Source organism: Pollachius pollachius (assembly GCF_949987615.1).
Source record: "Pollachius pollachius genome assembly, chromosome: 15".
NCBI classification, from domain to species: domain Eukaryota; kingdom Metazoa; phylum Chordata; class Actinopteri; order Gadiformes; family Gadidae; genus Pollachius; species Pollachius pollachius.
The window spans coordinates 1,669,252-1,691,739 of NC_136948.1; the positions used below are offsets into that span (position 1 = coordinate 1,669,252).

At 46.5% G+C, this 22,488-nt stretch overlaps 1 protein-coding gene and 1 pseudogene across 2 annotated transcripts in view; one reads left to right on the plus strand and one right to left on the minus strand.

Annotated features, from left to right (window-relative positions):
* Positions 1-7,506: 7,506 nt before the first annotated feature.
* On the minus strand, positions 7,507-18,375 carry LOC307086638 (class I histocompatibility antigen, F10 alpha chain-like; annotated as a pseudogene). The gene is made up of 8 exons (XR_013812823.1): positions 18,262-18,375; positions 17,153-17,419; positions 16,409-16,687; positions 14,901-15,221; positions 14,213-14,314; positions 13,944-13,967; positions 8,430-8,497; positions 7,507-7,735 (listed from the first exon to the last, which is right to left on the minus strand). The product of XR_013812823.1 is annotated as a class I histocompatibility antigen, F10 alpha chain-like (transcript).
* Positions 18,376-19,904: 1,529 nt separating this feature from the next.
* The window catches only part of LOC307086585 (claudin-11-like), a 3,383-nt gene continuing 799 nt past the window's right edge, over positions 19,905-22,488 (plus strand). The window contains exons 1-2 of the mRNA XM_079751839.1: positions 19,905-20,478; positions 21,293-21,454. Coding sequence (XP_079607965.1) covers positions 20,259-20,478; positions 21,293-21,454 — 382 coding nt within the window. The 5' untranslated portion in view covers positions 19,905-20,258. The remainder of the gene's footprint in view (positions 20,479-21,292; positions 21,455-22,488) is intronic.

Below are 22,488 nucleotides of genomic sequence, written 5' to 3' on the forward strand. Positions count from 1 at the left end.
TGCACATTGGTTACTTTATAAACCAACTGTAGATACATAGAGAATTATCCACCGAAAACAGCAAAAGCTGTATAATAACATCAGTAAACATCAGTAACAGTACATTAGTTACTTATAAACCAACTGTAGATTATAAAGCATTATCTCAAACAGCAACATTTATACATAATACTGTACACCAGTTGTAGGCCCATCCTACCCCGTCTTCCTCTGCTCTCATCTCCTCCACTAGAGGTCAGTCACAGCCTGTGAATGCAGACTGACAGTGGGAGGGGTTATCTCCTCTGAGCCATAAAGTGGGAGGGGTTATCTCATGTGAGCCATAAAGTGGGAGGGGTTATCTCCTCTGAGCCATAAAGTGGGAGGGGTTATCTCCTCTGAGCCATGAAGTGGGAGGGGTTATTTACTCTGAGCCATAAAGTGGGAGGGGTTATCTCCTGTGAGCCATAAAGTGGGAGGGGTTATCTCCTGTGAGCCATAAAGTGGGAGGGGTTATCTCCTGAGCCATAAAGTCGGAGGGGTTATCTCCTGTGAGCCATAAAGTGGGAGGGGTTATCTCCTCTGAGCCATGAAGTGGGAGGGGTTATCTCATGTGAGCCATAAAGTGGGAGGGGTTATCTCCTCTGAGCCATAAAGTGGGAGGGGTTATCTCCTCTGAGCCATGAAGTGGGAGGGGTTATTTACTCTGAGCCATAAAGTGGGAGGGGTTATCTCCTGTGAGCCATAAAGTGGGAGGGGTTATCTCCTGTGAGCCATAAAGTGGGAGGGGTTATCTCCTGAGCCATAAAGTCGGAGGGGTTATCTCCTGTGAGCCATAAAGTGGGAGGGGTTATCTCCTGTGAGCCATAAAGTGGGAGGGGTTATCTCCTCTGAGCCATAAAGTGGGAGGAGTTATCTCCTCTGAGCCATAGCTGCTCATGTTAAAATAGGGCGTCTTCATGAGATCTTGTTTTGTGGTATAGTTGTCGCTTATGAACGCTTCAAATTTGCATATCATTGCGGCTCTGGCCAAGGGGACTCTTGACCAATAGTCTGTGAATGGAGCTTGTTCCTTTTTTTTAAGTCATAAGTACTGATATCAAATAAATCCCGTGGTCATCTGAAAGAGAAAGTCACTCTTTCCTCCGCGTGGGTTCAGACGAGGCGACGCGGGCTGGATATCGGTTTACTAGACCGAACATTTATCAATTAGTGCAGAAGTCTAATGTGACGAGATATATACACACTGTAGGTCCTCTTGTACAAGGAAACTACGTAGATGTTGTCTGTGTGTGTGTGTGTGTGTGGGTGTGAGAGAGAGAGGGGGGGGGGAGGGGGAGAGAGAGAGAGAGAGAGAGAGAGAGAGTGGGTGTGCAGTGTGGATATGTTTGTTTTGTGCCAGAGGAGTCAAAGGAAAGTGAAAGTCAGAGAGACTCTCCTGCTCTACTGCGACCTGATATCAGATGTCCTACGCTGACAGACAAAACACACACACACTCACACGCACACACAGACAAACACACACACGCTTGCACGCACGGACACACAAGCAAACACACACAGACTGGGATGATTTAAGAAGTGAAGTTTGTGCGTAACCATGGACACCGTGGGCGGTGAGGCTCTCGTATCTCTGGAATCTGCCGCCACCATTACAGGTCATACTTCACTGGACGCCATTTTGTGTGTTGGCAGTTTAGGTGTTATGACGCTGGTGACGGTGTTGTCTCTTGACCCTGCTCCACCTAGGGAACACAACACAACACAATGATGATCTCACTTTAGTACACAACACAATGATGATCTCACTTTAGTACACAACACAATGATGATCTGACTTTAGTACACAACACAATGATGATCTCACTTTAGTGCACAACACAACGATGATCTCACTTTAGTACACAACACAACACGATGATGATGATGATTTCCACAGCCAACACCATGTGACCCAGGCAGCCAATCAGGTCGCCCAGGCAGACTGTCTCCAAACCAGTCAGATCAGTCGTGGGCCAGCAGCCGTCTTGGTTCTACACGCCAGCTGGGTAGGGAACTGAATAAGGATTTAAGGCGCGTTCACTCTCCTGGTGATAACGAGACGGCTCACCAGTCATGACGCTCACACTTACGCGTGTTCCCGAGAGCGACCGTCATGTGCACTTGGGAAACAGCCGGTTGGGAATCTAAAAGTTCTTAATAGCAGGGGTTTTTTCTAATAAAAACTAGTCAGAACTAAACTGAACTTAGTAGGATCAGTCCTAAGATTGTATTCCTTTATTTCCTTGATGCCTATCACCTATCCTTTTGCTTTTATTAATGAGAAGCACATACAGTATTGCCACAGTATGGAAGGCTACACTTGCCCCTATATAGAGCTGGTTTACCAGTACACAACGTTTAAAACTGAGCAAAGTCGTGCCAACAGACGTTACAACGTCAATCAATAGTACAGTATGTGATATGATGGTTGGTTTTTTATATTGAGTCAAACATTCATGTTCCTCCATGTTCATGTGCGTCACGACTTCCGACTTCGCGAAAAGGTTTTCCCCATAATTTCCAGCGATGTGAACGCACCATTATACGTTCTATTATTTGTTCTGCAGAAAGATTATATCTCTGTTTTCATGATGTTAACGCTATTTACATTTAGTATGATTGTGTTCATATTGTACATCATAGGATATTATCAAATAAATAATGAAAAGCTAAATACCTATCTAAATAACCTAATATCGTAAATGCAGTTAATAAATGTTTTCGTTAATGTATATGTATCACATTGCTTCTCAGTTTTTTATAACTTTATATAATAATTTTGTTTTATTAATTTCAGTATTTTTTAATTCAATTTCATATTAGTTTAAAATAAATTAGAGTATTTACTTGTCAATTTAATCTTAAGGATGAACCTATAACCTAACAACCATTAATAAGAAACCTAACCTTTAAACAAAGTATATATATATGTATACTGTATATATATAATAATGTATAATGCAGTATTATATATGTATATACATATTACAAAAACAAATTGTGGTTGTTGTTATACGCCAGTAGTTTCTGCCCCACTGAAATTTAGGGTCACCGAACGCTACTGACTAAGGGGGGTACGATAGGACCAATCAGCATTAAGGGAGGTACGATAGGACCAATCAGCATTAAGGGAGGTACGATAGAAACTCGTATGTTCTGACGCAGCTGAGAACTTACAGAAAGGTCTGTCTGCAGCATCACATGACCACAGAGAGGTCTGTAGCATCACATGACCACAGAGAGGTCTGTAGCATCACATGACCACAGAGAGGTCTGCAGCATCACATGACCACAGAGAGGTCTGCAGCATCACATGACCACAGAGAGGTCTGTAGCATCACATGACCACAGAGAGGTCTGTAGCATCACATGACCACAGAGAGGTCTGCTGCATCACATGACCACAGAGAGGTCTGTAGTATCACATGACCACAGAGAGGCTTTTAGCATCAAATGACCACAGAGAGGTCTGTAGCATCACATGACCACAGAGAGGTCTGTAGCATCACACGACCACAGACTGACTAGATGTGTGGATCATGATGGAGGATAGATTAAGGGGGGGGGGGGGGGGTCTGTTCATATTGATCAAGGCCCAGTACATATCCGTACTAGTATTCTTAAAGACATATTTTATCAAAATGTGTGTTTGTAATGTGTGTGTTTGGATAATGTTTGTGTATAATGTGTGTATGTTTGTGTTTGTATTTTGTGTGTGTGTGTGTGTGAATAATGTGTGCGTGTATAATGTGTGTGTATGTGTGTGTGTGTTTGGGTAGTGTACCACATGAAGGCGGACGGCTTGGTGAAGGTGTGTAAGGAGGACGTCTCAGAGCTGATCCACAGATAGAGGAAGGACGTTCTGACCTCTGACCTCCCACCTGGAGCCCCATGTGACCTGGCCAGAGGACGGGCTCTGACCTCTGACATCCCACCTGGAGCCCCATGTGACCCAGCCAGAGGACGGGCTCCTGATCAACTCTCATCATCATATCACTCTTGATCACCGAGCGTCGTGTCCAGGAATGTTTTAATAAAGCGCTGAGAGCAGAACGCTGGGACTCCTGTGAGCTCATTACACCAAACATACACAATGCCTTTAGTTTCAGGACGTTTTCATCTACAAGCTTCAGTTAAAACCCCTAAACAGCATCGCTCTGGTACATCGGAACTCCCCTGAAAAGGTGAAGATTCCGTTAAGCCTGTAAAATGTGCGCCGAAAAGTTTATACACACGGTTTCTATGGGCTGAAATCACAGATTATAGCCAAGCTTGTGTTGTTGTTAGCATGAGTGTTACGTTCAGGTATCTAAATGATCTGTCCAGTTAGCCAAGTCTTTTTAATCATTTATTCATTCAACCAAAACCGTTGAATTCAAACTTCGCGCTGACCGCCATATCAACAAACAGGTTGTGCGATCTTAAAGAAACAGCATCCCTATGACACAGGAGATAGTACATTGGAAAACAGGTCAATAACACAGTATGGTGAATTATATCTAGAGCATTGGTTCTCAAAGTGCGGCCCGCAGAAACATTCCTGGCGGCCCGCAATGACATACAGATGTAAGTTAAAAAAAAAAAAGATTATTATTTTTTTCTTTTTAATTATTATATCAATATTAATTTAAACAAAAATAAATAAATATAAAGAGAAAAGTCGACTATCTCTAGCTTTCAAGTAAATCATGTTTAATTTGTTAGTTTTAATCCGACTGTACATTACTTTGAAAGGATGAACCTCAGTTTCCTGATTTAGTCCTCACTTGACCTCACTCACAGAGGTCCAGGGTGCAATGTTTTTTTTCACCACCGGGATGCTAACGGCGTTTCCCGCCTAATTATTTTTCCTTTGGCGGCCCTCAGTCAATTTCTGGGTTCCTAAATTGGCCCTCAGCTGTCAAAACTTTGAGAACCCCTGATCTAGAGTCTACCACAACATGAAATAAGCAGAAGTTGGAAACTTTGTTGAAAACAAAAAAAAAAAAACAGCTTGTTATAATTATAAATCCCACAAAACCAGTGTATTCCAGCAACTCTAAAATATTTTCCAAAAAGACTGACATGATGATTATTATATATATATATATATATATATATATATATATAATCAGTCTGAATCAACGGTCTGGATTTCGGCCCCTTAATAAACCTAATAATATCATATTAAACATCTTAAACATTATAAATGATCTATCTCACTATCTCTTTCTTCTCTCAGGTTTCACCTCCACTGTGTCAACAGCCAAATCTGCCTTCTACCGGACCAAAATCAACTCCTCCGCCTCAAACCCCAGGAAACTGTTTTCCTTGTTCTCTTCCCTCCTCAACCCTCCCTCCCCTCCTCCTCCTTCCTGCCTCACTGCTGATGACTTTGTTACCTACTTTACCCAGAAAGTAAAGGACATTAGCTCCTCTTTTATCACTGCCACCATCCTCCCTCCCCCCACCCCCACCTCTGTCTTTACCCAATTCATCCCTCTCACCTCAGACGAGGTCAACAGATTTATAACATCTAACCATGCCATAACCTGCCCCCTTGACACTATCCCTTCCTCCCTCCTCCAGGCTGTGTCAAACGACATCCTGCCATTTCTAACCGCACTTATTAACTCCTCCCTCACTTCGGGCATTGTTCCAACGTCTTTCAATAAAGCCTCTCCTCAAAAAACCAACCCTTGATACCACCGACATCCAGAATTACAGACCGGTATCTCTTCTTTCATTCCTCTCTAAAACATTGGAACGTGCCGTCGCTAACCAACTGTCCTCCTATCTCTCATCTAACAACCTGCTTGACCCTCACCAGTCAGGCTTCAAAAAAGCACACTCCACTGAGACGGCTCTCCTCGCGGTGACTGAGTCCCTCCGTGCGGCCAGAGCCTCGTCCCTCTCATCGGTTCTCATTCTCCTTGACTTGTCTGCAGCATTTGACACTGTGAACCACCAGATCCTCCTCGCCACTCTCGCCGAGCTTGGCATAGCTGAATCTGCCCTTTCCTGGTTCACGTCCTACCTGATGAATCGCACTTATAAGGTAACATGGAATGGCTCCTTGTCCAAACCTTGCACACTTGATACAGGTGTCCCTCAAGGCTCTGTACTGGGGCCTCTTCTGTTCTCCCTCTACACCAGATCTCTGGGCTCTGTAATTACATCCCATGGCTTTTCCTATCACTGCTATGCTGACGACACTCAGCTATTTCTCTCCTTTCCCTCATCTGACAAAGCCCTGATTGCAACATGCATATCTGAATGTCTGGCAGAAGTCAGCACCTGGACAACTGCCCATCACCTGAGGCTTAACCTCAACAAGACTGAGCTCCTCCTAATACCAGGGAAAGATTGCCCACACATGGACTTACTGGTCACTGTTGAGAACATCACTGTATCTCCTTCTCCAACTGCCAAAAACTTTGGTGTAGTGTTGGACAATCAGTTATGCTGCACCGCAAACATCACTGCGGTGGCCCGATCCTGCAGATTTGCACTTTACAACATCCGCAGGATCCGGCCCTTCCTCACAAGGGAAGCAGCTCAGCTTCTAGTCCAATCACTGGTCATCTCCCACCTCGACTACTGCAACTCGCTCCTGGCTGGACTCCCTGCCTCTGCGAGTAAACCCTTGCAGCGCATCCAGAATGCGGCAGCGCGCCTCGTGTTCAACCTACCAAAGTTCTCACATGTAACCCCCCTCTTCCGAGACCTCCACTGGCTCCCTGTAATAGCTTGCATCAGATTCAAGATGATGGTACTGGCATACAAGGCAGTCGATGGAACTGCCCCTGCCTACCTCCAAGCATTAGTAAAGCCACACACCCCAGCTCGATCCCTCCGCTCAACTACCTCAGCTGGACGTCTGGTACCGCCATCGCTAAGAGCAAGCAAAGGTCGATCAGCGAAGTCACAACTTTTCTCTGTTTTGGGACCTCAGTGGTGGAACGAGCTCCCTACCGATGTCAGGACCGCAGAGTCGCTCACCAGCTTCCGCAAAAGACTCAAAACTCACCTGTTCAGAGTTCACCTCGACTCTGCATAGAAACCAATGCACAGCCACCATTGAATGTTGTACGTCCTGGCACTTGTACATTGCACTTATTCAAGGTACTTAATTGTGTAGCATCTACAGTAGTTGCTATCGTTGCTTTACACGGGGAATGGGTTAGCCTAGCGATTGTAATACTTGCACTTGGTTCTATGAACATCTTTACTGTACCGACAGCGATATATTGTTTCACTTCTTATGACAAATGTACTTATTGTAACAAATGCACTTATTGTAGGTCGCTTTGGATAAAAGCGTCTGCTAAATGCCCTAAATGTAAATGTAAACCCACTCGTTAAATAAACGTTATGCGGTGAGCAACCACATCCTAACTAAGATGGCCACTCATGAGGGAGATCATGTTGCCATGGTTTCAAAGCATTAGTTACAGATTGGCGAGTCAACCAATTACTCAACAAATTATCAAATGCGCAACTTAATGGAATATGACAGTGATTTTATTTGGTCATAATCACTTTGTTATACTGTAATAAGAGTAGATAATGATTTCATTCATTTAAGCTTTCTTAGGGATGAATGATTGTTTTCCAAATCAAAGTGAGTCAGAGTGTTGTCGTTGAGTCTGAGGCGATCTGAGCCCCACGCCTGATGGTCAGGATTATGAATGATGATCAATCCTCCAACGAGAAGCCTCTTCATCATTCAGCTCTAAACACCAAGGGAGCACAGGTCAGCTTCAACCATCTATCAGCACGTCACTGCTCACTACCTCATCATAAGCCCACAACATGATAGGGCTTGTACCGTTGGACTCCGTGGGGTCTCTTTCATATGGCATATCGTTTGTGTAGATAGCATCAGGTTTAAAAGATTGTTGAAGCATTATTGTTAGTGTTTAGCTTCTACCGGAAGTAAAGACCTGAAGACCGGGAGTAAAGAAGCAGCTAGCCTCTAGCCATTGAAACAGGGTACCCACACTAACACCCGATACATAGCAATCATATTTCAAATCCATTAATCTTTTTAGGGTTAAAAATTGACCAAGTTGCGAAAAAACTAATACTATTACAATATCACTATCACTGATGCATACTGTTATAATATTACTATTACTGATGAATACTGTTATAATAATACTATAACTGATGAATTCTTTCACAATATAACTATCACTGATGAATACTGTTATAAAATTACTATCACTGATGAATACTGTTATAAAATTACTATCACTGATGAATACTATTACAAAATTGCTATCACTGTGATGAAGTACAAAATATATTACTGTGATGAAGTACTATATATATTCCTCTCATGAAGTACTGCAGTAATGTACTGTGAAGATATAAGTGCCCTCCCACCCATCCTCCAAAAGATTGTGATGTCACAGAATACTGACCTTGGGGTCAGGGGTCGGGGCCAGAAGATGTTTCTGTCCCTCAGGGTTCTCAGAGCTGGTGTCAGAACCTGGCAAGAAGCAGACGGTGAGGAGCTGAATGGATCTACAGAGCTAGGTGTATCTAGATCTACAGAGCTAGATGTATCTAGATCTACAGAGCTAGATGTATCTAGATCTACAGAGCTAGATGTATCTAGATCTACAGAGCTAGATGTATCTAGATCTACAGAACTAGGTGTATCTAGATCTACAGAGCTAGATGTATCTAGATCTACAGAGCTAGGTGTATCTAGATCTACAGAGCTAGGTGTATGTGTTAAGTTGCATGTTATCTACTGCGCGTGCGCAGTTTGGTTGGCTGGCTGTTGTATCTGGGAATAATGGCGGCAGCCATGGTTGTGCATGTTATATGCTAACTTTCAGTAAACGTTTCAACTTGATCAACTGTCGTTGTGGTTATTGGATTATCTCGATTAACATTGGTAGCAGAGGATGGCTGCTGCTGGGAATTACAAAGTTCCGCCCCCGTTTGACGAGAAGACGTCATACGAAAGCTGGAAAAATGAGATCGCAATATGGAGACTCGTCACAGAACTGGATGAAAAGAAGCAAGCCTTGGCGGTTACCTTGTCGCTAAAGGGGAGAGCCAAGGCTAGTGCTCTGGAAATTGCTGCTGACGACTTAAATTCCGACACGGGAATGACTACACTTATGACTAAATTGGACTCATTGTTTTTGAAAGAAGAAAAGGACCGGCAGTACGAGGCTTACACCGAGTTCGATCGGATCGCTAGAGGAAGCGCTACTTCAATGGTGGATTACATCATCGAATTTGAACATCGCTACAACAAGCTCTGTAAATTTAAAATGGAGCTTCCGGATGCCGTGTTAGCCTTCAAGCTACTAGATACCGCGGGACTTAATGTGAAAGATAAGCAGCTGGCGCTAACAGCTTGCCCGAGCGTCTCTTTTGTTGACGTAAAATCAGCCTTGAAAAGAATTTTTGGCGATAACGTTACACCACAAGATGGCAGCAGTGCGCTGCGAATGAGCGAAGATGCTGCCTACTACACGCGATACACAGGCAGACGAGAGGGTAGGTCAAACTTGCAACCGTTACAAACGGTGTTTCAGGGCACAAACCCACTCGACAAACATGGGAGGAGAACAAGATGTGCAGTATGCCAGAGTACTTACCACTGGGCAAAGGATTGTCCAAACAAAAAGGAATATGTAAAACTGACAAAGGATGAGGGGATAAAAAATGATGTTGAAGAATGCAACATTACTTTGTTTTCCAACGTTTTGTCTGACACAGAAATCTTCATGGTGGAGGCTTTGGGATCAGCTGTGATTGACACAGCCTGTACTAGAACTGTGTGTGGGGAAAAATGGCTTGATGATTACATCAGTGAACTGCCACAGAGTGAGTTGCAAAAAGTTAGTGACAAACAGAGTGCAAGACCTTTCAGGTTTGGTGATGGGAAAGTGGTCCACTCCACGAGGAAAGTGATTATTCCAGTCAAGATAGGACAGACAAAATGCAAAATCGAAACAGAAGTTGTCCCTGCAGATATACCCATGCTTTTAATCAAGACTTTGTTGAAAAGAGCAAGTGCAGTTTTGGACATTGCGCATGACAAAGCGACAATGTTTGAACAACCTGTTGAGCTTGAACAGACATCTTCAGGACATTATTGTGTGAACTTGAGAGATGATAGTGACGCAGAAGAAAGTGAGACCCAAAACGATGAGGATGAAGTTCTCGCTGTGACAGAAAACATGACAACAAAGGGGAAAAAGACAGTCCTGTTGAAACTGCATCGACAATTTGGACATGCTTCAGTTGAAAGACTACAAAAACTACTGGCCTGTGCAGGTAATAATGATGAGGAAAGCAACACCATACTCAGAGACATTGTAAAAAACTGTGAAACATGCATCAGGTACAGCAAACCAAAACGCAAACCAGTGGTGGGTTTGCCCATGGCCTCAACATACAATGAAACTATTGCTGTGGACTTGCATGAGCTTGAACCGGGAGTGTGGTATCTCCATGCTATTGATCACTTCACACGCTTCAGTGCGGGGAGTATTATCACCACGAAAAAACCCAGGGAGATAGTGAAGCACTTTATTCACTGCTGGATAAGTATCCATGGTCCTCCGCGCAGGTTACTCAGTGATAATGGAGGTGAATTCAACAACGAAGAAATTAGGGACATGGCTGAAAAATTTAACATTGAAGTGAAAACCACTGCAGCATACAGCCCATGGAGCAACGGCCTGCTGGAAAGGCATAATCAAACACTGACTGACATTTTGCTGAAGGTGAAGAAAGACAACCAATGTGATTGGAAGACGGCCCTGGATTGGGCCTTGATGGCAAAAAACTCGATGCAGAATGTACATGGTTACAGCCCCTACCAACTAGTGTTTGGGCAGAACCCAAATCTGCCTTCAACCCTTACCGATAAGCCACCAGCTCTGGAAACAAGTTTGAATACTTGGGTAGCCCAACACATCACAACATGACATGCATCAAGAAGAGCGTTTACGGAAGCCGAATGCTCTGAGAGGATCCGAAGAGCCCTTCGCAAACAACTCCGGCCCAATGATGACAGATATGAAACGGGGGACAAAGTATACTATAAGAGAGTAGACTGTAACGAGTGGAAAGGTCCAGGCGTAGTCATCGGCCAAGATGGTGTGGTGATTTTTGTCAGACATGGGGGAACCTACATTCGAGTGCACCAGTCTAGGCTGAGAAAAGTGGATCACCCAGAGCTGGAAGAAAATACAAAGGGAGATCGAATAATTGTCAATGAAAAACTTACAATGACACCAGCAGTTGGACTCAATGATCATAACTATGACAGTGACGATGAATTACAGGAAGTGGAACCGACAAATGATGAACACCTTGATGCTGAGGATAACACTGAACCCTCTCATGCATCAGTACAGCCTGGAGGAGGTGATCTCGATCAACCTGTCACGTCGCAGATAAACTCAACCGCGACTTGTGAAGGCCTGAGGCTGAAAGCTGGATAGTTGGTTCAATACACAGACAATGAAAGTGGCCAAACCCACACTGGAAAAATTCTCAGCCGGGCAGGAAAGGCCACTGGAAAACACAAAAACTGTTATAATGTGCAGTACAGTGAGCCCGAGGAAACTGATGGCACAACAAGGTCAGTTGACTTAGGACAAATTAAAGATCTTCAAGTTATTCTGCCTGAGCATGCCAAGGTATGTACTGACTACAATCAGGATGACATACTGATAGTGGATGATGATGCCTTCATACCTGCCAAACACATTGAACTCAGCAACTGGAAAAAGAATGATGTATTTGAAGAGGTAAAAGATGAGGGTCAGAAATGCATCTCAACAAGGTGGGTGTGCACACTCAAGGAAACACCTGATAGCATTGTACCTAAAGCCAGACTAGTTGCGAGAGGCTTTGAAGAAAGAAACACACAAGACCTTCCCAAAGACTCGCCTACATGTGCTTCAGAATCTCTAAAGATGATCATGGCTGTCATATGTCAAAATAAATGGCAGCTGAACTCCATGGACATTAAAGCAGCCTTTTTACAAGGTAAAGAGTTAACCCGAAATGTCTACATTCGCCCACCCCAAGAAGCACAGTGCAAAGGAACTGTATGGAAGTTGAAAAAGTGTGTTTATGGCCTTACAGATGCTTCTTTGTACTGGTACAATAGAGTGAAAGACACTATGCAGCAGTTGGGAGCTACTGTGTCAAAAGTTGATCCAGCAGTATTCTACTGGCTGGATGATTCCTGTGCTGTAATGGGGATCCTTGCAGCTCATGTGGATGACTTTATCTGGGGTGGTTCACATGCGTTCTCCACAGCTGTCATCCCCCAATTGAAAGATGCTTTTCAAGTTGGACGTGAAGAACACCACAGCTTCAGCTACATTGGAATGCAGGTTCATTCCCTGAAGGATGAGATACAGGTACAACAAAGTACATACATAAAAAGTCTTCAACCTATTCATGTGGACCCCACCAGAGCAACACAGCGTGAGGCTCCTTTAACAGAAATCGAGCTTGACATGCTTAAATCAAAGATTGGCCAGATATTGTGGGTAGCAAGACAGAGCAGACCGGATGTAATGTGTGACATATCCATTTTGGCATCTAACACAAAGCATGCTACTGTCCAAACCCTGCACTGTGCAAACAAACTCATCAGAAAACTAAAATCAGAAGAGGTGATCTTGAGGTTTCAGTACTTGGGAGAAAACTGTTCCCTCAAACTAGTCGTGTTCAGTGATTCCTCAATGGGGAACCTTGCAGATGGAGGAACACAGGGTGGACATTTTATCATGCTTATGGGAGAAGATGGGAAGTTTTCACCAATATGCTGGCAGTCAAAACGCATCAGGAGAGTTGTACGGAGTACGTTAGCAGGAGAGACATTGGCACTTGCAGATGGGATCGACAGTGGAGTTTTTCTAGCTACTATCTACTCGGAGCTTACCACTGGGGGTTGCACACACAGCAATTTGCCCATTGTGTGTGTAACGGATAACCATTCTCTTCTTGATGCTGTCAAGTCTACAAAGTGTGTCACAGAAAAGAGACTCCGCCTCGAAATCAGCAGTATTAAGGAGCTCATGCACTCTGGAGCTGTTCAGCAGATCATGTGGTTACCTACCAAGGAACAGCTTGCTAACTGCTTGACGAAGACAGGGACTTCTGCACTAAGTCTGCTGAGGGCCCTCAGCGAAGGTGTCCTGCATCTTAAGGACTAAATGATCTTGACAATAGACTACAGTTAGTTTGGTCATTAAAACTGTCATTTAATCATACCTGTTTAGCTGTTGTAGGTTTAAAATATAACCTATGTTGATGTTCTATTTCTTGGACAGTGTTCTTAGTTTTTAAAAAAAAAAAAAAAAGTCCTTCGTTATGAAAAATGTTCTTGGTTTTGAAAAAATGTTTTTCTTTAAAGAAAAAGGGGAGATTGTTAAGTTGCATGTTATCTACTGCGCGTGCGCAGTTTGGTTGGCTGGCTGTTCTATCGGGGAATAATGGCGGCAGCCATGGTTGTGCATGTTATATGCTAACTTTCAGTAAACGTTTCAACTTGATCAACTGTCGTTGTGGTTATTGGATTATCTCGATTAACAGTATGTAGATCTACAGAGCTAGATGTATCTAGATCTACAGAGCTAGATGTATCTAGATCTACAGAGCTAGGTTTATCTAGATCTACAGAGCTAGATGTATCTAGATCTACAGAGCTAGATGTATCTAGATCTACAGAGCGAGGTGTATCTAGATCTACAGAGCTAGGTGTATCTAGATCTACAGAGCTAGATGTATCTAGATCTACAGAGCTAGGTGTATCTAGATCTACATAGCTAGGTGTATCTAGATCTACAGAGCTGTATAGTCCACAGACAAGTCACCATGGTCTCTGTGTTGGTAGTATTGTTAATCATGAGAGCAGAACTGCAGTAAAAACACATGTTACTCACCAGCTGCTGGACGTTTGGCTGAATCTAAGGACCAGGAGAAATGATCAGTGTGTAACAGTGGTGAACATCCTCATGTTGTTTACTTTCATATTCTTAAAGCCACAACATCACTGGGGCCTGGACCTTAGAGGAGGTTCTTCATCCAGTGACGGAGAGGTTTCTACAACCAGACCGCTAGAGTATCACGACGACCAATCAGAGTCTAGGAAGGGACGCAGCGAGGGGGCAGGAAGTAGGGGCAGGTGGGGGTCAGGGGTCAGCTCACTCACCGTTCCTCTTCCTGTACCAACAGACTCCCGCCAGGACCAGAGCTCCAACCAGGAGGAGGGCCCCAACCACAGAGCCAGCGACGGGGAAGGCCCCCGGGAGCCCTTCAGGGGAATCAAGAGCAGGAGATCAGGTGTGTCAGCTGGGAGTCATCTCCCCTCCATCAGCTTACACCCCAAGGTAAGCCTGAAGACACATGCTGCTGCATACATGAGCCCCACAACGTCTACACACTGGGCCAATAGAAGGAGTCCTGGAGCTCAGGGTCATGACCCTGACCCTGACCCCAGCCTGGTCCTGAGACCAGGACCAGGCTGGGGTCTCCAGGGTCCAGCTGACGGCAGGGGGGGTGGTTAGGGCAGGTGGAGGTGAGGTGAGGTGGAGGTGAGGTCAGGTCAGGTGAGGTGGAGGACGGGTGGAGGTGAGGTGGAGGTGAGGTGAGGTGGAGGTGAGATGAGGTGAGGTGAGGTGAGGTGGAGGTGAGGTGAGGTGAGGTGGAGGTGAGGTGAGGTGAGGTGGAGGTGAGGTGAGGTGGAGGTGAGGTGGAGGTGAGTTGAGGTGGAGGTGAGGTGGAGGTGAGGTGAGGTGGAGGTGAGGTGGAGGTCAGGTGAGGTGGAGGTGAGGTGAGGTGGAGGTGAGGTGGAGGTGAGGTGAGGTGGAGGTGAGGTGGAGGTGAGGTGTGTTCCCTACCTCCGTCTCTCCCGGTCTTCCCCCAGTTGGTCCTGATGAGGGCGGGGTCCAGGGGGGTGGAGATGTCCTCGATGCCTTTCAGCTAGACCACACACTTGTACCTCCCCCAGTCCTCCTGTGGGACGGCCGTGAGGTCCAGGTCCACGCTGACCTGGAAGGTCCCGTCGTGGTTGGGGAGGACCTCCCCGGGGTCCACCTGCTCATGGAGCTCCTGGCCGTCTCTCCTCCAGAACACCATCACCCTGTCAGGGAAGAAGCCTGTAGCATGGCACACCACTGGGGAGGAGGGGCTCCTCTGGAGCAGAGACACCCGCGGACGCTCTGGAGAGGGGAGGGGGAGAGAGAGGGGGAGAGAGAGAGAGGAAGGGGGGGAGAGAGAGGAAGGGGGGGAGAGAGAGGGGGGGGAGAGAGAGGGGGGGGGGGGAGAGAGAGAGGGGGGGGGGAGAGAGAGGGGGGGGGAGAGAGAGGGGGGGAGAGAGGGAATTTAAAATCTTTTTGATTTTAAACTTTCATGGTTTTCAAATCTTTCTGGTGTAAAAATAGGGTAACTGAAATAAATAGCCTATTTTCATTGATGGGTTCCTAACCCCTCCACCGTCTCAGCTACTTTTCACTGTCTATGCGCAGTGTAACAGTGATCATACAGCACGGTTCGGTCCTGCCCACGCCCGGACTCCCGTTACATCAGCTATCGTCATGAACTCTATAGTAACGCTGATAAACATAACCCAAGTTCACGGGTTAACAGTTCAATAACCAACACAACACAATGAAACATGGCGGATAGCAAGAAAAAGTGCACACAGTAAAATGTCAATTGCATAAATGATGGATTTATTCCTTCAGAGATCAACAGTAGTTCACCTATGCGCCTGCTCTCAGATCACGTTTTCTCTAATGAGGCCATGAAACCCTCGCGGTTACAGGAACATTAATTTAAAAAACATCCTGACAAGGCATCCAAAGATCCGGCCTACTCAAGTGTCAGAGGGATCAGCGTTCAAGGCGTCCTACAATCAACGTCCTGTTCGCCCGGAACGTCGATCAAAGTGAAAGCGGGATGTTGGTGTCTTACAATATAGCTTTATTAATGGCTAAGGCTGGTGGTCTGTTTAGCGATTGGTCTGATAGTTAACTGTTATTCACTTGATTATTCAGCTGATGTGAATATGTTGTTCACGTGAAGTGCACATGATTTTTGTCCATGATAAAATTACATGTAGCCTACATTTAATGTTCCATTTGATTAAAAAAAAATACATTACAACCAATGCTGATGTCGTCGTGTTTCTTTCTTATCCAACCAGCCTCCTATTGCTTATAGCAGTGGGCTAAATCTGCTTAATAATAAAAAATATATATATTCAAGCAATATAGCCCGAGTGTGAGTGGGGTTGGTAATGAAGACAGCCGACCCACGGGGTGGGGGGGGCGCCACCACTGCTGTAGTGTATCACTTAATCCACCAGACATGAGTCGGTCACGCCCACCAGGTCATGTGACTCTACCTGTTCTCTGCAGAGTGCTCTTCCCATAGGCCAGGTAGATCTTCAGCCAATCAACACACTCCTTGGTGAGGTAGTTCTTCTTGTATTGATTATCAGCTCTATCCTGATCCCATCTCAGTTTGGTGGGGACAGCCTGACGCACTGGAGCGACCCAGGTCAGGGTCTTCAGGTCAAACGCTATGAAGTCCTCTCCATCGTAGGCATACTATCTATAACCATCAGTAGTATCATCCTCATCATCCCAATCACAGCCATACATCTTCTGAACAATGTGGGCACCTGAGAGACAGAGATAGAAAGAGAGAGAGAGACAGAGACAGAGAGAGAGGTTAACTGTCTGTCTGTCTGAAGGTTAACTGTCTGTCTGTCTGGGTGCTGCTCTAGGGGTATTATGGGATGCCCCCTGTGGTCATTACTGTAGCCTCTGGACATGTGGGTGTGTTGGTAGTCATGGACACGTGTGTGTGTGTGTGTGTGTGTGTGTGTGTGTGTGTATGTGTGTGTGTGTGCTCATTTGTGTGCTCCTGCGTGTGTGTATGTGTGTGTGTGTGTGTGTGTGTGTGTGTCCGCGTGCGTTCCTGCGTGTGCCCCTGTGTGTGTGTGTGTGTGGGTCAGCACGTGCACCAGCGCGGGCACATGCGCGCGTGCTTAGTTATAGTACATTTTTGTGTGTGTGTGTGTGTGTGTGTGTGTGTGTGTGTGTGTGTGTGTGTGTGTGTGTACATATATAATGTATGACCATACCTCCCGTCTGGTTGAAGCGCTTCTTAGCAGTCTCTACGTTGACCTTGTACCACTGCTGGTTACCCTGATATATTCCAGTCTGCCTGTCCCAGTAGTCTTTGTGGTCTCTGGTGACCTGGTCCATCCAGGCCTGTTTGGGTACGGCTCTCTTACTGACGCTGTCATAGTGAACAATCTGAACCTCATCCACCATCCCAACAGACACAAACTCTGGGAAGGATGAGAGGCCAGACGACGCCGTGTGGAAATACCTCAGAGAGTGAATCACTGTGGACAGACAGACAGACAGGTTAATGCTGTACATCACTTGAGACGGACAGACAGACAGACCCCCCCCAGCATGTGGCTCCGCCCCCTTCCCCCCCCCAGCATGTGGCGCCGCCCCCTCCCCCCCAGCATGTGGCTCCGCCCCCTTCCCCCCCCCAGCATGTGGCTCCGCCCCCTCCCCCCCCAGCATGTGGCTCCGCCCCCTTCCCCCCCCCAGCATGTGGCTCCGCCCCCTCCCCCCCAGCATGTGGCTCCGCCCCCTGTCTACAGGACATTCATGGAGGATTTGTTTTAACTGTATTGCCTTCTCTTCAGGTAACAGTGAAACGCTTTGTCTAAGCTTCATTTGAATCCTCCACTCAACTAGGAATGGGTTAACCTAGCTATCTGTGTTGTAAAGGGGAATGGGTTAACCTAGCTATCTGTGTTGATAGCTAGGTTGATATGATGATATGAATGGATAAAGAATTAAAGTGAGTAGGGTCGAACAGTATGAAAGTGGTTCTGATAAACCAACACATCTGTTGACTTTAAGAACAGATTCAGAAAACCAACATCATCATCCGGTTTAATCTCAGACTAACTTTCGTTTTCTCAGCTCGGACCCAAAATGAAACGCAGTCGAAACAAAACGCAAACTGGTTTCTGAAAATTCGGTTAAATATCGGAACAAGTAAATGATTAATCATCCTGTGGATTAATTGTTCGAGTTTGAGATTGTACACAAACGCAGTTTAATACTAACAGGAAAGAAAGCGAAACTAAGCACGGCCTCGGGACCACTATAGTCCTAGTTCCGGTTCTATATATAGTTGGGACCGAGACGCTCTGAAGGGTCCTACCTGCAGACCCCCCGGAGAGGAGCCCCAGCAGCAGCAGTCCCAACGCCCCCATGCTGAGTGTGGACGATGGTCGTCTGGTCTCCTGAAGGTCTGAACCGGCGGGACTCGAGGGGAGGGAGGAGGCGGACCCGCTCGACCAATGGGAATTCAGAAAGGCGGACGCGTCATTAGTTACCAGGTAGACAACAAGAGTTGAAGTAGAAATAAGTGAAGCAACAGAACGGGCAGGAGAGCTTCCAGAGAGGCCGAGAAGACCACGGTGTTCAACAGATTAAACACATACACACACACACACACACACACACGCGCACACACACACACACACACACACACACACACACACACACACACACACACACACACACACACACACACACTCACTCACTCACTCACTCACTCACTAAAAATATAAAATATATAGTAGCCTATACTGTTTATATACATGTAAATATAGAGTATGTCGGTGGACATATAGAGTGACTCCATGTGTTCTGGCCTACTGTTGTGACAGGGTCATGGTGCTGAGGAGATCAACAGGACCGCAGCGCCCCCGTGTGGCCGCCCGGTGAACCGCGGGTCGCTGACCACAGCCGCCTTTGGGTGAATTATGAATATGATAATAGGAAAACAACGCCCTCAACAGTAAATGGCGTCGTCATAACCGAAAGTACAGGACAGTATTAAAAACAGACATAGAAATTCATAAAGAATCAAAAACATATGATTAAAAAGCAACACAAGTCAATTATGGTTATTTAATTAATGAAATAGAACTCAGTTTCTCCGGTGATGTGCTCGAGGTGTGGGTGTGTCCGTAGTGCTGCGGGGCGGGGGGCGTTATCAACACGGTGAGAGTCGACTGTTCTGGGAGCCGTTGAATGAACCGGCAAAACTGAAAGAGAAAGTAACCGAGTGAAGCAGTTAACCCGCTCAGACCCGCTCCGCTCCCGGTTCTCGGTCAGACCCGCTCCTGGACCTCGGTCAGACCTGTTCCGCTCATGGTTCCCGGTCAGACCAGGCAATGGGCGTTTTAGGCACGGGCGAACTAGGCAACCGCCCGGGGCGCCATATTTGTGGGGCGCGCCAAATTACGTGGGGGGCGCCACGAGCAGTCGGAAAAAAAAAATCATCCGCGCCGCGAAGCGATTTTCTATGAAGTTCCATAACATTGTGTGGGGAATTGGCATATTGTTGCCCCCTCTGGCTGCAGGCGCACCGTTGAAAAGGTGCACAGACGGACTGAAACTCCCGCTTAAGTGGCGTAGGGTCACGATACCCCCCCCCCCCCCCCCCCCCCCCCCCCCTCGGGGGAAGTCTTGCTCGGGGCGTAAGTAACTGGATGTTGAACCTGAGACCTGGTCCTCTCCTGGTCCCGGGTGAGGTCATCCTTCGGAGGCTGACACGATGCTGAGCAGCGCGGCGGTGCTAGGGTTAGGGTTAGGGTCAGGATTAAGTTTAGGGTTAGGGTCACATGTGTCATCATTTGCTGTGTGCATACTTTATATTTCACTGACGATACCCGTCATGACCAGTAGATGGAGCCAGATCTCCTTAGATTCCTTCGTCTCCAACAAACTGCTCTAAAAGGTTGAGAATGATAGGGCCCGAGGCAGGGTAAGTGCAGACCACTTTCCAGAGAGATTGATAGAGCGACGCCCTTCTTCTTTTGGATAGTTATTCCCAAGTCTCTGATTGGCTGACGTTTCACGAAAGTATTTTTTTTCATCAACCAAGTCCCTGATATAAAAGCACTGGGCCGGTGGAATGCAGACATCATCCTTGAGATAGTCACAACGAATCTGTAACTAGGTAATTATTCAGTCAACTGGAAGCCGCGATCACACAGTACTGGATTGGATTCTCCTGTAAACATTTTTTTTACATCATTTTTTTTTACAACGATTTAATTTTTTCTCCCCTTTTCGAGGTTAGGATTTGCGAGTCTCGTTTGTTTTCGTTCTCGCTTCGCGTATTCAGTGAACGATCATCTATAATCCATGGCCTGCCCGCAAGTTGGCGGCTTCCTTATGGGCTGCCTCGGGTGGCTGTGCATCCTGGTCGCCACCTCCACCAACAACTGGGTCATCATGTGTAAATACGGCATGAACGCCTGCAAGAAGTCCGAAGAGAGCAAAATCAAGGGGCCCTGGGCGGAGTGCTCGGTGTCCTCTGCTCACTACGAGTGCCAGCCCCTCACCCAGATCCTGGAGCTGCCAGGTAAGCGCTGCTCGGCTTGGGGCCCAGTTGTTGATTTCGTCTAGGGATGCTTACGGAAGTCAATTCCCTTTAGAATGTCTCTGCGTGAGTAAAACATACTTTAGTTCACCTGTGTATTAGGTGATTTGGCAGCCCCTGTCATCCCACATTCAAATTGGTCGTTGAAATAATAATAACCTGGATTGCTGAGCAGCTATAGGAATCAGATCACAAACTAGGTCGATTTTGTTATCAATGAGTTTTAGTGTTTTTAGTGAGTTGTAGGCTTAGAGGTAGTGTGCATACTCGCTCTATTATTTGATACAATTCTACTCACTTCCACTACTCTTCTCGAGTCAATTCAATTAGTAGATCCCTTAATCACAGTCACAGCCTTAAAGGGCTACTCTACTCTACTCTATTGCATTCGATTAAATTCTATTCTATTCTACTCAGCACTCCTCTTCTCTAGAGACCTGTACCGTTCCTCTATCTCTGTGGTTCTCAAACTTGCTGTGTGTCTCCCTAGTACCACCATTATGACCGATGTTATCAAATACAGCAGAATACGGTAGCGTAGTCCTGCGGCCCTATTCAGCTACGCACAGCTCACGCAGGAGGCAGATTTATTCCTTTCATTTATTTTAAACCCCATCTTACTGATATCATGGTTCAATGTATTTCCATTCTTACTAGTATTCGGATATTATGTCCGGAGAGACCCCTCTGCGTACCACTAAGTTGCGCAGTGTGCCACCAGAGGTACGCGTACCACAGGTTGAGAACCAATGCTCTATCTCATGGGTGCACGGTGCGTCTGTCCGTCCGTCCGCAGCCTACATCCACACCACCCGGGCTCTGATGATCACGGCCTCCACCCTGGCGCTGCTGGCGGTGGTGCTGCTGCTGATGTCGCTGCCCTGCATCAGTCTGGGCGAGCCCCCCAGCGTCAAGAACCGCCGCGCCGTCCTGGGGGGGCTCTGCTTCCTGTTCGTGGGTAAGAGAGACGAGAGGACAAAGACACAACGCGACACGCACACACAGGACACGCCCTGCAGAGTACACACCGCGCACACACATGCAAGGAATACACCCACGCAAACACACTGACGCACACACACACACGCACCTACACAAAACTACTCACAAAAGCACATGCACACACACAAACTAGACAAACACATGCACACACGCACATACACACACGCACACAGTAAGCACATGTTTTGTGGGGACCGATCCCTTTCAGTTTCCATGAACATTCCTCCACCTCCTCCTCCACCTACTGCGCTCCACACCCTGTTCTATTCCCGACACCAGCACCGCTGGAAACACTCACCCCACCCCCGACACACACGGTCCTCCTCACACACATCTGGGAGGGGCCGGGGGAGCGTGGCCCGCGCTCTGCAGTGAGTTGTGTTTTCACGGAGCAGGAATGCTTTGATACATGGTTGAGATAATAAGTGGATGGTGTGTGGAGTGGTGGGTAGGAACCAGATCACAGAGCGTCTGCAGACCACCCGGAGCTCTTCAGAGGGAACACCGACCTGTCCGCCAGGAGGAGAACATTAGGTTTTGCTGCGTGTGTGTTGTGGATGCGGGAGTGGTGCTCTGGCAGTGTACAGATTTGTTTTGGTGGAATAAATCGGTACACTGCCGAAGCCCGTCACAAACATGACAGCAAATACACAACAGCGAAACAATGTTTTGTGGGGGGAGTACCTCAGGCCGGTAGATTCTCCCGGGGCTGTGTTGCCTTTCTCTCCGTCGCTGCGCAGTGTCAAAGGTCAATTGATCGGGCATTGTCCCTCCTTAGTTCCCAGGAAGCTATCAATACTTAATAGCTTCCTCGTTGCTAACACTATCGTAGCGCCGTAAGCGTTAGCATAGCGGTGTTAGCGATAGCAGGGGAGTGGCTCCCTGGGCCGAGCTGTTTGTTATATTCCACGTAGCCCACTGCGTTGCTGCTGATTTGGGTGTACATAACTTGGAGCAAAGGATCTTTTTCCCAGATTAGATTTTTCTTGA